Source organism: Colletes latitarsis, chromosome 6, assembly GCF_051014445.1.
Source record: "Colletes latitarsis isolate SP2378_abdomen chromosome 6, iyColLati1, whole genome shotgun sequence".
Taxonomy (NCBI): Eukaryota; Metazoa; Arthropoda; class Insecta; order Hymenoptera; family Colletidae; genus Colletes; species Colletes latitarsis.
Genome location: NC_135139.1, coordinates 24887540 through 24902324, shown reverse-complemented (window position 1 = coordinate 24902324; position 14785 = coordinate 24887540). Strand labels below are relative to the sequence as shown.

The 14785-nt window shown below is 41.0% G+C and overlaps 1 protein-coding gene across 6 annotated transcripts in view; it reads right to left on the bottom strand.

The window, feature by feature from the left end:
- Nucleotides 1-14785, bottom strand: part of Wwk (anoctamin 8 white walker) — a 35780-nt gene that overhangs the window by 8861 nt on the left and 12134 nt on the right. For 4 of the 6 annotated variants that reach the window (XM_076766270.1, XM_076766273.1, XM_076766269.1 and 1 more), the window contains exons 3-12: nucleotides 8438-8598; nucleotides 6114-6390; nucleotides 5695-5883; nucleotides 5253-5438; nucleotides 5060-5119; nucleotides 4536-4688; nucleotides 3549-3684; nucleotides 1560-1615; nucleotides 1033-1107; nucleotides 364-675 (exon numbers count right to left, since the gene is read on the bottom strand). In XM_076766270.1, the coding sequence (XP_076622385.1) occupies nucleotides 364-675; nucleotides 1033-1107; nucleotides 1560-1615; nucleotides 3549-3684; nucleotides 4536-4688; nucleotides 5060-5119; nucleotides 5253-5438; nucleotides 5695-5883; nucleotides 6114-6390; nucleotides 8438-8598 (1605 nt within the window). The remainder of the gene's footprint in view (nucleotides 1-363; nucleotides 676-1032; nucleotides 1108-1559; nucleotides 1616-3548; nucleotides 3685-4535; nucleotides 4689-5059; nucleotides 5120-5252; nucleotides 5439-5694; nucleotides 5884-6113; nucleotides 6391-8437; nucleotides 8599-14785) is intronic. The other 2 variants (XM_076766271.1, XM_076766272.1) reach the window with 2 other exon arrangements.

Here is a 14785-nt window from a genome sequence, read left to right as displayed (position 1 = left end):
GTTTTCAGGTAGGTAGCGTTCGCCGGGATCTGGAGGTTCTCGAACCGAAGAAAAGAAGGTTCGTACAAGCCAGGGGAGGAGCACGAGGAAGATACGAGAAAAAGGAAGATATTCGATGATGATGTTGGGAACCTGACAGCGTTGACGATCGATAAATAAGTATATTTCATTCGATATTTGCAATATTTTTAACTAACAAGGTGGATCGAGCTACGATAGACCTAGACTATTGAAATTGTACACCTTTGCAGTGTGTAAAATTCTTTTGTCGAAGCTTGTTGGGGGATCGTAAACGCTGATGGTTCGATGCGCGATCGCAAAGTGCATCGAAAACGAAAGAAATTAGCTAAATCTAGACCAAACCTTGAACGTAACGTCACTAAGTAGAGAATTAGTGGGATGCCCTACTCTGTAGAGGGAACTTTCCAGCTCGGCCTGGCTGACGTTCCTCGGCTGCTTGCCCTTCCCGGGGTCCGTTCGTTCGCCCTTATCGTCCGTTTCCTTCCGGTTCTCGGCGTTCTCCTCGCCAGGAGGGGGCCTGGCCTCGCTAGGGCTCAGGGCGCCGAATAGCTTGAAGCTCAACCGCGCCAAATGCAATTGCTTGATCAAATACGGCACAGCGGACTCCTTCAGATTGTCGATCACCTGACGGGCTATCAGCAGGGCGGCTAGTTGCTGAAACGATACGTTAACCCTTTATCTGGTCTTTGCCGGACGCCACTTTGAGCAGTTCCTCCTCGTGTTATAAGACAATTTTGGTTTTTAACGCAAGAGCTTGAAAGAAGTATTCAGCAAGATACGCCGACGAATCTTCGATTAATTTGTATCGATACTCCACCGTTGAATCTAACCTCGCTTGTAACCGCTGCGTAGACGACCGAGCAACTTTTGTATACGAGAATACTAATTATAGAGCTAGCTACCATAGAGAATAGGAGACAGATATATCGAAAATACAAAATGTACGAAGGTCTATCGGTCTAATAGCTAGTTGGAAGAGGGGAGAAACGGGAATGAAAAGGGCCCACTTACCTCTTTTAGTCTCTCTTGATCTTGTAGGTAGAAGGCGATGTAAAATAGCGATAGGAAGGAGTTTACAAACTGAAACTGAAATACATAGTCTCCTCTGTATACTTTCTATCTGTCTTTTGTCGAACGACACACATACACGCTACGCGTACGAGATGCAATCGAAAGCGAGATAGGAACGCGGACAGTTCCGCGACGAGGAATCGACAAGCGCAAGCAGAAGGTACTCACGAAGAGAATAGAATTGTTCGTGCAGCGACAGAGACAGCCAGAGCAGACACTTCCATATTATAATCGAAACGTAGAAGCATCCGGAATTCTAATTTTATATCACGTTTAAGGGTCCACCTCTAAATTTACGATCGAATATTCTTTAAATACTCTAATCTCGATCATTTTAATTTTCAACCTAAATTTTGTCGATTCGGTTAGAGGAGGACGCGTTAAAAAGAACGTCTAACACAGCGCGCGCGCGCACACACGTTCACACACAATCTATTTCGTGGTAAATGGAGTGTTCTTCTTATTACCAGTGCCACCTTGTAGATCAGATGATTCTCGTACTCGGTGTCTAGCCGATAGTTTTCTGCGTCCAACACACAAAAATCTCAAATACTATCTACTGTAACATGACCGTTCTCCAATATGTAAAAAAATGAAGTGAAACATACGACAGAGATAGACAAAAAAAAGTGGAAGTAGAAGTAGTAGTGATAAGAGACAGGTAAAGAAGATCTAGAATATCTCTCGATCGTATATAATCTTATACAGTGTATACAGGGTGTTCGGCCACCCCTGGGAAAAATTTTAATGGGAGATTTTAGAGGTCAAAATAAGACGAAAATTAAGAATACTAATTTGTTGATTATTAACAATTAAATTAAAAAATTTCAAATCGTTCTGGAAAAATTATTTTCGGTTGCAGGGGTCAATTACAATCATTTTTTGTCATTAGACATACGCCCGAAATCTTACGCAGTTTCGAGAAAAAAAATTCATTACCGAAAATATAATGTCTGACTATGCGTTGATATGTTTCCCTGAAATTTCATGCGTATCTTTAAAACACCATAACTTCTGAACGGATTGAAGGATTTCCATTTTCAAAAAAGCAAACAACGCGTATTTTAGTGTAGAATATGTAGCAATTATAAAAATATTCGAAAAGTTGTTCCTTGACCCCATAATGTTAGAAAACTCCCATAAAAATACTTCAATCTCCAAACAACCATAACTCCTGCAATAGTGAATATATTTCAATGAAACTTACTTCTGAAGTAGAGCCCATGGGTACCTACAAAAAAGTATTACACAACTTTTCTGTAGGGCGTCAAGCAAAATTATTAAAAATGAAAAAGGAATTTTTAAGAAAAATCGACAGGGGGTAGGTGACTAAATTTTTCGACGAAAAAAAAAAATTTCAAATCGTTCTGAAAAAAATACTCTTGGCTGCAGGGGTCAATTACAATCATTTTTGGTCAACAGACATACCCCCGAAATCTTACGCAGTTTCGAGAAAAAAATTCATTACCGAAAATATAATGTCTGACTATGCGTTGATATGTTTCCCTGAAATTTCATGCGTATCTTTAAAACACCATAACTTCTGAACGGATTGAAGGATTTCCATTTTCAAAAAAGCAAACAACGCGTATTTTAGTGTAGAATATGTAGCAATTATAAAAATATTCGAAAAGTTGTTCCTTGACCCCATAATGTTAGAAAACTCCCATAAAAATGCTTCAATCTTCAAACAACCATAACTCCTGCAATAGTGAATATATTTCAATGAAACTTTCTTCTGAAGTAGAGCCCATGGGTACCTACAAAAAAGTATTACACAACTTTTCTGTAAAAATGAAAAAGGAATTTTTAAGAAAAATCGACAGGGGGTAGGTGCCTAAATTTTTCGACGAAAAAAAAAAAATTTCAAATCGTTCTGAAAAAAATACTCTTGGCTGCAGGGGTCAATTACAATCATTTTTGGTCAACAGACATACCCCCGAAATCCTACTCAGTTTCGAAAAAAAAATTCAGTACGGTCGGAACTTTGAACGTTAATAACTTTTTAACGAAGCCTCCATCAACAAATTAGTATTCTTGATTTTCGTGTTATTGTGGCCTCTAGAATCCCCCATTAAAATTTTTCCCAGGGTTGGCCGAACACCCTGTATACGTATGTCAAGAAGAGAACACAAAACATTCGCCTGTTAAGATCTGTTCGATTACGGTATGTTAATCAGGGACGTAAGTTCTGAGTTACTCTCTAGAAGAAGCTAAGCCGTGAAAAGATTCGAAAAAAGTATATGCTAGGCACTCGAAAAACTATACGTGCACAGTGTCTCGGTGATGTACAACAATGTCGATGCGAGGAAATATCGTCAAATGTTCGGTTCGCTGTCAACGAGTCGCACGGGGACCATTACCGTCGAGAGAGATAGTAAAAACTATATGGCAACGAATAAAATGTACTCTTTCTTTTTTTTTCTTTTTCTTTCTCTTTTCGCCTCTATACGTACCCATGTCGTTCAACCATACGGCGACCTTAAAGTAAGCCTCGTCCATTAAAGCTATCACCACGGCGAGCAGAATTTTTGGCATGTAACTCAGCCAGAAACCGTACCCTCCGGACTCCAGACCAGCGTCCCACCAGTCCTGCAAATATTTTTGTCACACGAATTTTATTTCAGTTTTCGAACGAGAAATTGTTCTGGAAGGTAGCGAAACAAGAGAAACAAACTGTTAAAAATATCTGTGAACACGTAGTACTACGTTCTGCTCTTCAACTACCACATTGACTCGATCAAGTATAAGGAACTGTCTCCCGTTGCTTGCAACATTCAAATTTCGTTTCTTTTGTTTCGGTCTCTTGCGCTATCTAGTCAATACGATGGCTGAAGAGCAAAACGTAGTACTACGTGACATCGAGAAGAACGCAGCACCGCGTGCGTTAACGATAAAAAAATTTCAATGCATAAAAAGTATATCGGAACGCGTTGGCAAGAGCTTCGTTGCTGCTCGTTAAAAATCACGGTGCCGTGTGTTGCTGATAAAACGCGGGTCCGGCGTTGCTGGAAAACAATCGTATCGCGAAATGCGAGAGCAATATATGATTTTACAGCCGATCGAACTTCACGCGGGAACGAAACTCGATGCAAGTTCGAGGGCGTAATGACAAATCGATGGCGGGCTGATTGGCCTGTATTCCACTGGCTCCGACTGCCAAAAAAAAAAAATTCGACGCCTTTTTGCGCGAGATTCGACGTAAAAACTAAATCGTCTCCGTCATTTTTCCTCGTGCAACATGCTTCCGCAAGGAGATTTTCCAAGCGACGATCCCAGGCAAGCTGCCAAACCGGGGATTTAGTCGAATCGTTTCTGTTCCTTCCCGCGTATACCTCGAACGAATCGAATATTTAACAACAAGTATTATTATCATTACGTTATTATACTGGAAGCGACTGGTTCGAGCGAACGAATCGTTTTGTATTTTTAACGAATCTGACCTGTATTTGGAAGCTCAGGATCATCACGATGAAAACGAAGAACAAGCACGCTGCGATGATGGGAACGGTCACGAAGTACCGAAACATGTTTCTCTTCCACCTGGGGTACGTTGGCTCCAGTCTCCCCGTTACGGATGAGATTTCCAGGGTGCCCTGGGAGAAAGAGAACCGCGATCGCGATTAATTAACATTCACAAGCATTTAAAAAAGCGATTCATGAACGCTAAAAAAAGAAATTCTATGATATGTGAAGGAAAATATACTTCAACGGTTATCGAATATCTACATCTTTCGACGTTAAAATATTTTTTTCCGTGACCTACTGGGATTGTTAGACGCCATTCCCTCTCCCCCTCCTATGGTTCGCGGCTCCCGCTTCGAAAAACATCGATCTAAAGCGTCGCTCCACAAACTCTGTCCCAATTAACCGTGCACTTAAGAACGTTCAAAAATTAATTTTCTAAAAAATGAATGCTCTAACGAAAAAGACGATTTTATTCGAGTAGAAAGTGAAAAGAACATACTTCCGCACATTGTCCCCCCCGTAAGCAAGCCTTCTGGGTCCACTCCTGACGTTGGAGCAACTTTTTAATTCGAAAATAGTAATTATAGCGCTACCGGTGGATAGAGACAGATAAATAAGTTTTCAAGGTTACAAAATGGACGTGCAGTAGATCGTCCAACGCATCGACGAGAACGAATTGATTCCAGGCTTACCGTGAACAAGGGCCTAGGCTCGATAAGTAGGTCGTCTCTTTGATCCAGGGTGCCCCACCTGTAGGCCAGCTCGGCGCCTCTTCTTTTCCAGGTCTCCAGATAAACGGTGGCCCAGATTACGTTGAAGACGGAGAACAGAACGTACGCCACGTCTTCCACCGCTTGATTCCTACCGATGATGCCGATCTGAAACACCCGATTCGAAATATCGTCAGTCCGACGAACGCGAGGATTTTTCTCGCGTTCCCAATATCGGGGGATCAGGCCAGATAGCTTTCGGCAAACATCGACCAGATGGCCATCGACGTAATCCTTATCTCGCGGGGTTTCCAAACTCGAGTATCTCCGCATACACAGAACGTGTTTACTCGACGCGCTATATTAAGACGAAGGGAATCGAGAGTTTCCGTCGCAGTTACTCGTGAAAAATGACGTTTATTACCCAATATATGGCACCCACTGCAGCTGGAACGATCAGGGCGGTGGTGTAATGTCCGAGCCACGCGAAGTACATGGTAATCTTTACCCCGAAGTATTTACAAATGTCGTCCAACGGTTGGGGGCTGAGAAACGCGCGGACCCACGTGTGTTGCAGCTTCTCCAACGCAGGCAATTCGTGAAGAGGGAAGACCTTGGGAGACGGTTTGAAAGAAAGTCTTTTAAGCTTCGATACCGTAGTAGGAAAAGGTTCTGATAACGACTGTTTCAAACTGCTTTACAGTACAATTCGCGATAAACTAACTCGAAAGCGTAGAATAAAGTTTTTCCTTGCAGCGCTTTGTTCTCGAGATAATGGTATCCAAAAGTTCGTCGTGTCTTTACATTATCAAACTCGATTTTCTCGGTACGTTTGTCACCAACCTGGGAAATGATCCCAGAAGAAATGCACTTTGGAATAATTGCTTGTCCTTCCACCATTTTCAGACCCGCCAGACTGTGCAGATCCTGTGGTCCCGCTCTGAGGGTGTGCAGCAGGTGCAGGACCAGGGATTGCCTCTCCTGAGTGGTGAAGAATTGAGCTTCGTCGTCGTGACCCTCGAAGCAGCTCGCCTCGGAACCTACGAACTCTTTCAAACCGCCGCCGAACTCCTGGCGCAGTGTCTTTGGCAAATGTACCTCTTCGGCGGCTTTTAACAATCTGTCGATACACAATCATTTTGTCCTTTCGAGGAAATCGAGGAGCGTATATACAGGGTGGAGCAGTAACTATTAGCACCTCAGATATCTTCGAAACTATAAGTTTCACAGAAATATTTGCTAAAGTAAATTGCACAGTACGAAGGGCGCTATTGGGTGGCGATAATAGTTTTTTTGCAGGTGAAGGTACTTCGGACATTTGAAGGTCACATCCATTTTTTTTAATGGATCGATATGTTTTTGCTTCCGTATCACGATAGAGGATCTTAAAACGAGTTCAACGATCTATTACACAAGGTCATTGAAGGTTATAGAAAGTAGAGAAAGGCGATAATACTTACGGTTTTGGTAGTAAATGAAACATGTTTATAGTAGGTGTTCGAAATGATGACCATCACTGTCAATGCACCGTTGGATTCTTTTTACGATTGATTGACTTGCAAGTCTTACAGCGTCAGAACTTATTGATGCACAGGCTGCAATAATTCGTTGTTGCATATCGTGAGATGTAGTTGGTACTTCTTTGTACACTTTCTCTTTCAGTGTTCCCCACAGAAAGAAATCTAAAGGTGTTATGTCTGGTGAACGAGCTGGCCACGATATTGGACCGCCGCGTCTAATCCAACGATTTCGAAATTTTTCATCGCGTTCCCTTCGCGCAATCGATGAATAATGTGCTGGGCATCCATCATGTTGATACCACATGGTTTGTCGTGTAAATAAAGGTAACTCTTCTAGCAAAAGACCCAATGTATCCTTAATAAAATTAGCATAGATGTTGCCATTCAAATTTCCATTGATAAAATAAGGTCCAATAATTTGATCACCTATGATACCGCACCATACATTCACAGACCATTGTTTTTGATGTTCAACCTGTCGCAGCCAATGTGCATTTTCCGCTGCCCATAAATGCATGTTATGCAAATTAACATTCCCGTGATTTGTGAATGTTGCTTCATCGGTAAATAAGACGGTATTAAAAAAAAGCTCATTGTTTTGAATATTGACGTATAGCCCATCGACGAAACTCAACGCAATTCATGAAATCGTTCCCATGCAATTCTTGGTGAAGACTAACGTGATACGGATGAAATTTGTGACGGTGCAAAATGCGAAGTACGCTCCTCCTACTAATGCCAGATTCGCGTTCAATTTGTCGCGAACTAATATGAGAATTTCTAGACACACTAGCGTGCACACCGATTTCCATTTCTTCGTTAATTACTCGTTTCTGGCGTTCACTTTTACGAACACTTAAACTACCGGTTTGCCTAAGTTTATCATACACATTTTTAAATGTTTGACGCGAAGGCTGAGACCGATGTGGATATCGTTCAGCATACAAGTTTTTCGCCCTTGCAGAATTTTGTTGGCATTCGCCATAAATAAGAAGCATATCAACCTGCTCTTCAAACGGATACATCGTGCCGGATTGACCGATTTATCGATACTAATCTTATGATGTTTATCTTACTCTGCAAACTATTAAAGTGTCCTTCAAGCAGTGTTTATTCTTAGTGAAGTAAACGGTAAGCATTACGCATTCCTCTACTGTTGACAATACGTATGTTTCATTTACTACCAAAACCGTAAGTATTATCGCCTTTCTCTACTTTCTATGACCTTCAATGACCTTGTGTAATAGATCGTTGAACTCGTTTTAAGATCCTCTATCGTGATACGGAAGCAAAAACATACCGATCCATTTAAAAAAATGGATGTGACCTTCAAATGTCCGAAGTATCTCCACCTGCAAAAAAACTATTATCGCCACCCAATAGCGCCCTTCGTACTGTGCAATTTACTTTAGCAAATATTTCTGTGAAACTTATAGTTTCCAAGATATCTGAGGTGCTAATAGTTACTGCCCCACCCTGTATAGGAACGGAGGGGTCGAGCGCTTGCGAGAGAGTCGAGAGCGTAGCCCTCTGGCGGCGAGCACGGGAGGTGACGCCATAGAGTCATCGAAAGTACGATACAACGAACTGAACGAATCGACTCCTAGTTAGCGGAGGAGTTTAATTGGGTGGCGATTCTGTACTTACACGCTAAAAGGGGCTGTTAAGTAAAACCCGTAACTATCTGATGAGGCATGGTGCCGCACGTGCACCACTAGGCCCGGGGTCCCAGCCCGTAGACGACCTAGGAGCCACATCAGAGTCTCGTCGCTCGCTCCACTTGGGAACATCACCACGACGTCGCATTCCTGAAACAAATTAGTACGATAATCATCAAAATGTCCTCAGACCGACGGTCTCTCGTCGATGAAATTAGTTGGAGAAACGAGTGCACGTGCAAAGTTATACATTGCAACTGTTATTTTGCAGTCGTTGCCCGATAAGGCAAAGTCGTTTCTTTGGTAGCCGTAGGCTGGACAAGAAGGTAACGTCGTTGGGCCTGGCCGACTTCCAAAGAGCAGTAGATTGCTTGGTATTGCCAATCCACGTGCAACGATATCCTGATGGCATGCCTGACCTAATAGCGCCGACGAAATTCACCTAAACTGCATCCAGGATTAAAGAAACGCTGTGTACACCTGGTTCTCGCGAAAACAGCAGCGCAACACGCATTCAGATCGTTCTCCACGAGTCCTCCAGTTACACGAATTTTGTAAAAATGCAGTTATGCATGTGTGTACATATTCGGTACAATTCTTGATATAGTAAGCGCAGGAAGAAGAAAAATTAATCCTGACAGGAGTTTCTGTCCGTGCTGGGTCGGACGTTTTAATCAGTTTCATTTCGTAATAAGACCAGTTTGTTTTAATTCACTTTTCAAATTAAACATTCCAAAGTAAATGTATCCGTGGAGAGATATAAATTCACAAGTGGAGTCTGAAAATATAAACGCGTCGACTTCTATCGTTAATTACACTTCAGATTGCAAATAAAGACAGAGCATGCATTGACGAAGAAGATGACTATTGCTCGCGAACGTGTCTATTGGCATGAAAATAACGGTTTTAAAAGGTCACGTTATAATGAAATTATCGACTGCCCCGCGAAAGCAAATGTCGAAACAAAGACCGGATGAATCGTGTATTAATGCCAAAAGATGTCGTTTGCACGGAGTCCCGGCACCTGTTGCGTCCCTTTGGTTTTCAGTTTAATATCAGAATGCGTAATCGAGAACGCCGAGGCTTGAAATTTGCTCAACGTTGCACGTGTGTAAGCCAAATGAATGATTCTCTGGATGATTTTGCGACGAGAGTCCAGCGAAAAGGTCGCGCGTGGACTCAATAATTAAAAGGTACAAGGAAACGTTGATTACGAGAAAACGTAGTGCGATGGAATTTCAGGGAAAGAATACCATATGTGGTCAGACATTATATTTCCAGTAAATAATTTTTTTCTCGAAACTGCGTAGGAATTCGAGGGTATGTGTAATGACCAAAAATGATTGTAATTGACCCCTGTAACTAAATATAATTTTTTTATTATGATTTGAAATTTTTTAATTTCGTCTAAAAATTTCAGTACCTACTCGAATTTTTTTCTCGAAACTGGGTAGGATTTCGGGGGTATGTCTAATGACCGAAAATGATTGTAACTAACCCCTGCAATCGAAAATAATTTTTCCAAAACGATTTGAAATTTTTTAATTTAATTGTTAATAACTTTTTAACGAAGCTTCCATCAACAAATTGGTGTTCTTGATTTTCGTCTTATTTTGGCCTCTAGAATCTCCCATTAAAATTTTTCCCAGTGACCGAAAACCCTGTACAAGAAACTTAATATTTTAGCTCCTGAAATCAAGCTTCGATCCATCCTCGACTGGAATTGCGCTAAATCAAGCGAGTAAATAAAAAGCAGAGATCGATGGAGACGCATTGAACTTGAATTCCGCGTACGAGGGTACCACGGAATGGTTGATCGAATCGAATGGAAAATTTATGCCGCCGGATCGATGCTACGACGCCATTCGCGTAACAATAAGGCACGCAGAAAGAACGCAATAGTAGAAACAGCTGTCCTCGACGAGGAACGGTGCGCTTCGTGCAATTAATTTCGTCCTGAATCATCGAAGCGACGCTAATTAGAGGACGCAGTCGGCGAACGACAATGGCGGGCAAGATAGAATCGAGCGGAAACGCGATTACCGGAAACGCCTTTATCGGGGCCCCCCGGCGGTTGCGACTACGCTTTTTCAGCACGGGCAACCGATTTGTTTCTATTATTAAAGTACCCACTTGCTATCGATTTTACGCCGTTCCCATAAATTATGCATCGCGCGGCGCGTACAATGATTGGCTTTCGCGATCGGACTTAAAGCGCGAAGCCCGGGAAAACGGGTCGAGATAACGATGATACACATCGAACGCGCGTGATCGATCCCTATCGCGGCGAACGTTATTTTTAAGGCCGTGAAATTCTGCGATCGTTACGCCATAGCGGCTAGTAAAATTAATTTACTTTCTCTAAGAACGAAAAAAGAAAGAACCCTTTTTAATTGAACCGTGGATCGAAGACAGTCTCGAAACACATTTAGAATTCTTCGTTATTGTTCCCCGGAGTGGGTCGTGCATCCTTAACGGCGGTCGAGTAAACTTCTATACATACTTAATGTCTCCGTAGCTCGTTATTTCTAAAGGATAATATTCGACGCGATATTTGCTTCGATGGATTCGTTAGTAATAATTGTAGATAATTTGTGCCACCGAACATGGTCGTTTCAATGTTCGATTTTAATGTTACTGTTAAGGGTTTGCGATCGATCGATCCGGAAGTTTGCTAAGGAAAAAATGACTCTCGACGTCTGACGACGCTGTTGAAAGTGTAACGACTCGACGTATACAGGGTGTTCGGCCTTGGGAAAAATTTTAATCGGGGGTTCTAGAGACCAAAATAAGACGAAAAACAAGAATACCAATTTGTTGATGGAGGCTTCGTTAAAAAGTTATTAACAATTAAATTCAAAAACTTCAAATCGTTCTGGAAAAATTATTTTCGGTTGCGGGGGTCAATTACAATTATTTTTGGAGAATAGACATACTCCCGAAATCCTACCCACTTTCGAGAAAAAAATTCGAGTAAGTGTTGAAAGTTTTGGGTGAAAAAAAAGATTTTCGAATCGTCTTGGAAAAATTATTTTTAGTTGCAGGGATCAATTGCAAGCATTTTTGGTCAACAGACATACCCCCGAAATCCTACTCAGTTTCGAGAAAAAAATTCCTTACCGAAAATATAATTTCTGGCCAGAAATGTCTGCCCGAATTTTCATGGGAATCTTAAAAACGTCATAACTTCTGGACGGATTGGACGATTTTAATGTTTAAAAAAGCAAACTACGTGTATTTTGATGGAGAATATGTACAAATCGCAAAAATATTCGAAAAGTTGGTCCTTGACCCCGCAAAATGAGAAAACCCCCATAAAAGTGGTACAATTTTCAAACGACCATAACTCCTATAATAGTGAATATATTTCAATGAAACTTTTTTCCTAAGTAGAGCTCATGGGTACCTACAAAAAAAGTATTAGACAACTTTTCTGTAGGGCGTCAAACAAAATTACTAAAAATGAAAAAGGAATTTTTAAGAAAAATTGACAAAGGAGGTAGGTGCCTAAATTTTTCAACAAAAAAAAAAATTTTTAATTAATTCTGAAAAAATTATTTTCGATTGCGGGGGTCAATTACAATCATTTTTGGTAAATAGACCTACCCCCGAAATCCTACCCACTTTCTAGAAAAAAATTCGAGAAGGTGTGAAATTTTTCGATGGAAAAAAAAAATTTCAAATCGTTTTGGAAAAATTATTTTCGATTGCAGGGGTCAATTACAATCATTTTTGGTAAATAGATATACCCCCGAAATCCTGCGCATTTTCGAGAAAAAAATTCAGTACGGGTGGAACTTTAAACGTTAATAACTTTGCAACAGAGCCTCCATCAATAAATTGGCATTCTTGATTTTCGACTTATTTTGGCCACTAGAATTGGCCACTAGATTCTAGGGGCCAAAATAAGGCGAAAATCAAGAATACCAATTTGTTGATAGAGACTTCGTTAAAAAGTTATTAACAATTAAATTCAAAAATTTCAAATTGTTCTGGAAAAATTATTTTTCTCTAGAGGGGTCAATTACAATCATTTTTGGTGAATAGACATACCCCCGAAATCCTACTCAGTTTCGAGAAAAAAATTCGAGTAGGTAGACAAATTTTTCATAAAAATTGAAAGGTTTCAAATCGTCTTGGAAAAATTATTTTTAGTTGGAGGGGCCAATTGCAATCATTTTTGGTGAATAGATATACCCTCGAAATCCTACGCATTTTCGAGAAAAAAATTCTAGTAGGTGGACAAATTTTTCAACAAAATTAAAAAATTTCAAATCGTTCTGGAAAAATTATATTTGGATGCGGGGGCTAATTACAATCATTTTTGGTGAATAGACATACCCCCGAAATCCTACCCACTTTCTAGAAAAAAATTCGAGAAGGTGTGAAATTTTTCGATGGAAAAAAAAAATTTCAAATCGTTTTGGAAAAATTATTTTCGATTGCAGGGGTCAATTACAATCATTTTTGGTAAATAGACCTACCCCCGAAATCCTACCCATTTTCTAGGAAAAAATTCAGTACAGGCGGAACTTCAAATGTTAATAACTTTTTAATAAAGCCTCAGTGAAGAAATTGATATTCTTGATTTTCGTTTTATTTTGGCCTCTAGAATCCCCCATTAAAATTTTTCCCAGGGGTGGCCGGACACCCTGTATACTTAGTTACTGTTCGTCAAGTTGGAACCACGGTACATCGCTCCAGGCATTCTTTCCGCTTCTATGCATTAATTTTCTCGTTCGTTCTCGTCTTTATTTGCCAGAGAACGCGTTAGATGTCAAGCCGTATAATGAAAATCTAAAGACAAAGGACCGCGTCGGATGCCTCGGCCTTCGTTAACGCTGAAAAATCACCCGACGAACGAGTAAAACAACTGTACGTAAAAACGAAAACCGTGTACTGTACATTCCGGGACAGAAATCACCGTTTAGACCATCGTAAATAAAATATTCGTCCGATAGATGCTCGTATAAAAATTTGTAACGATATCGTTTCGTTATTATTTCCGTTGGGTGATATTTTTACGATATTACCACGATTCCCGACCAATTTTCCACTTTAATCGTTTTATGTTTTCTTTCATTTCGCGCATTTGCATGCAGTGGGATTCCGCGCGTTATTGTATTTCCGCATTTCCATCCTTTTATACGGTTCCATATCTCCCGCGTGTTCTTACACCATCGCCGTTCCTTTGTTTTCCCTCTTTTATCCCGCTATACATTCCCATTTTCGCGTCCAGTTTCCCTCCACTTTCGTAGTTCGTCCTTTTTCATGGGTCTTATATTACCTTATCCTTTTATATTCTGTTCCTTCGATATTGCACATTATTGCGACACTTTTGCATTCCACCGTGAAATGCAGCAGGTCGTACAATATCCCTGGATGATCCTTACGCTGCACTTTATACGCGACGCATAAAAGTTTACCAAAAGAAACAAATTGCACGAGCAGAGAGGCTCGCGTTTCTTCCTAGGCCACGAAGTAAATAAATCTAAATTAAATTTAGATCGATCCTGCAATGATCGAAGGAAGATGGAACGTTTAATTATCGAGCACGATTTCACCGAGTCTGACCATTAATCGCTTGTTCTACTTGCGTTCTACCGTACTACTCCATAAATTTGCAATTGTATTCTAGAATAATCAGACGGTTCGTGGATTATTTTTCCAATAAATTGCTAGTCGAGTCCTCCAAGTTATTTAGTGGTGAAATATTCATTATTCAGCGCGTCGATTTAAACGATACCCAGCCACCTGATCGCTATCGTTAACTCGTTTACTAAGTTTTTCCTTCCATATTGAACGAGCGAACGAGCGTTAAAATAATTTTTTCCCAGACAGTATCGTCGAATGATAACAGTTCCACGTTGCTCGCGTGGTTTCTAACCGGTACGGACAACCAATTAGATCGATCCGCCGTCCGTAAACAAGAAACGTAATCCCGATTATTAAACGCGACCAGATGGACAAATAATGCGAATAATCGTACACGTTGCATCGTTCCCGTACAATGGTTCCTGCATACCGCGGTATTGATCTCGGTGGGCCAGGAAATTCCACGACGGATGAGGCATTCAAATGCATATAAGGATCCCGGGTACGAATATCTGCGCGATGCATATTTTTGCACGGCGTTCGACCATAGAGATTCTAGGCTCGTCAAAAGTAATTTAGAGACGGACAATGGACGTGGAAATCACGGTTACATCCGTTGCACGCGAGAGAATTGCGAAACTAACGCGAATTTCCCGTGCAACGAGTCCTTGGCGTGGGCGGCGACGTTCGAACTGAATCGAGAAACACGAAACACGAAACACGAAACACGCCGGAAGAACAG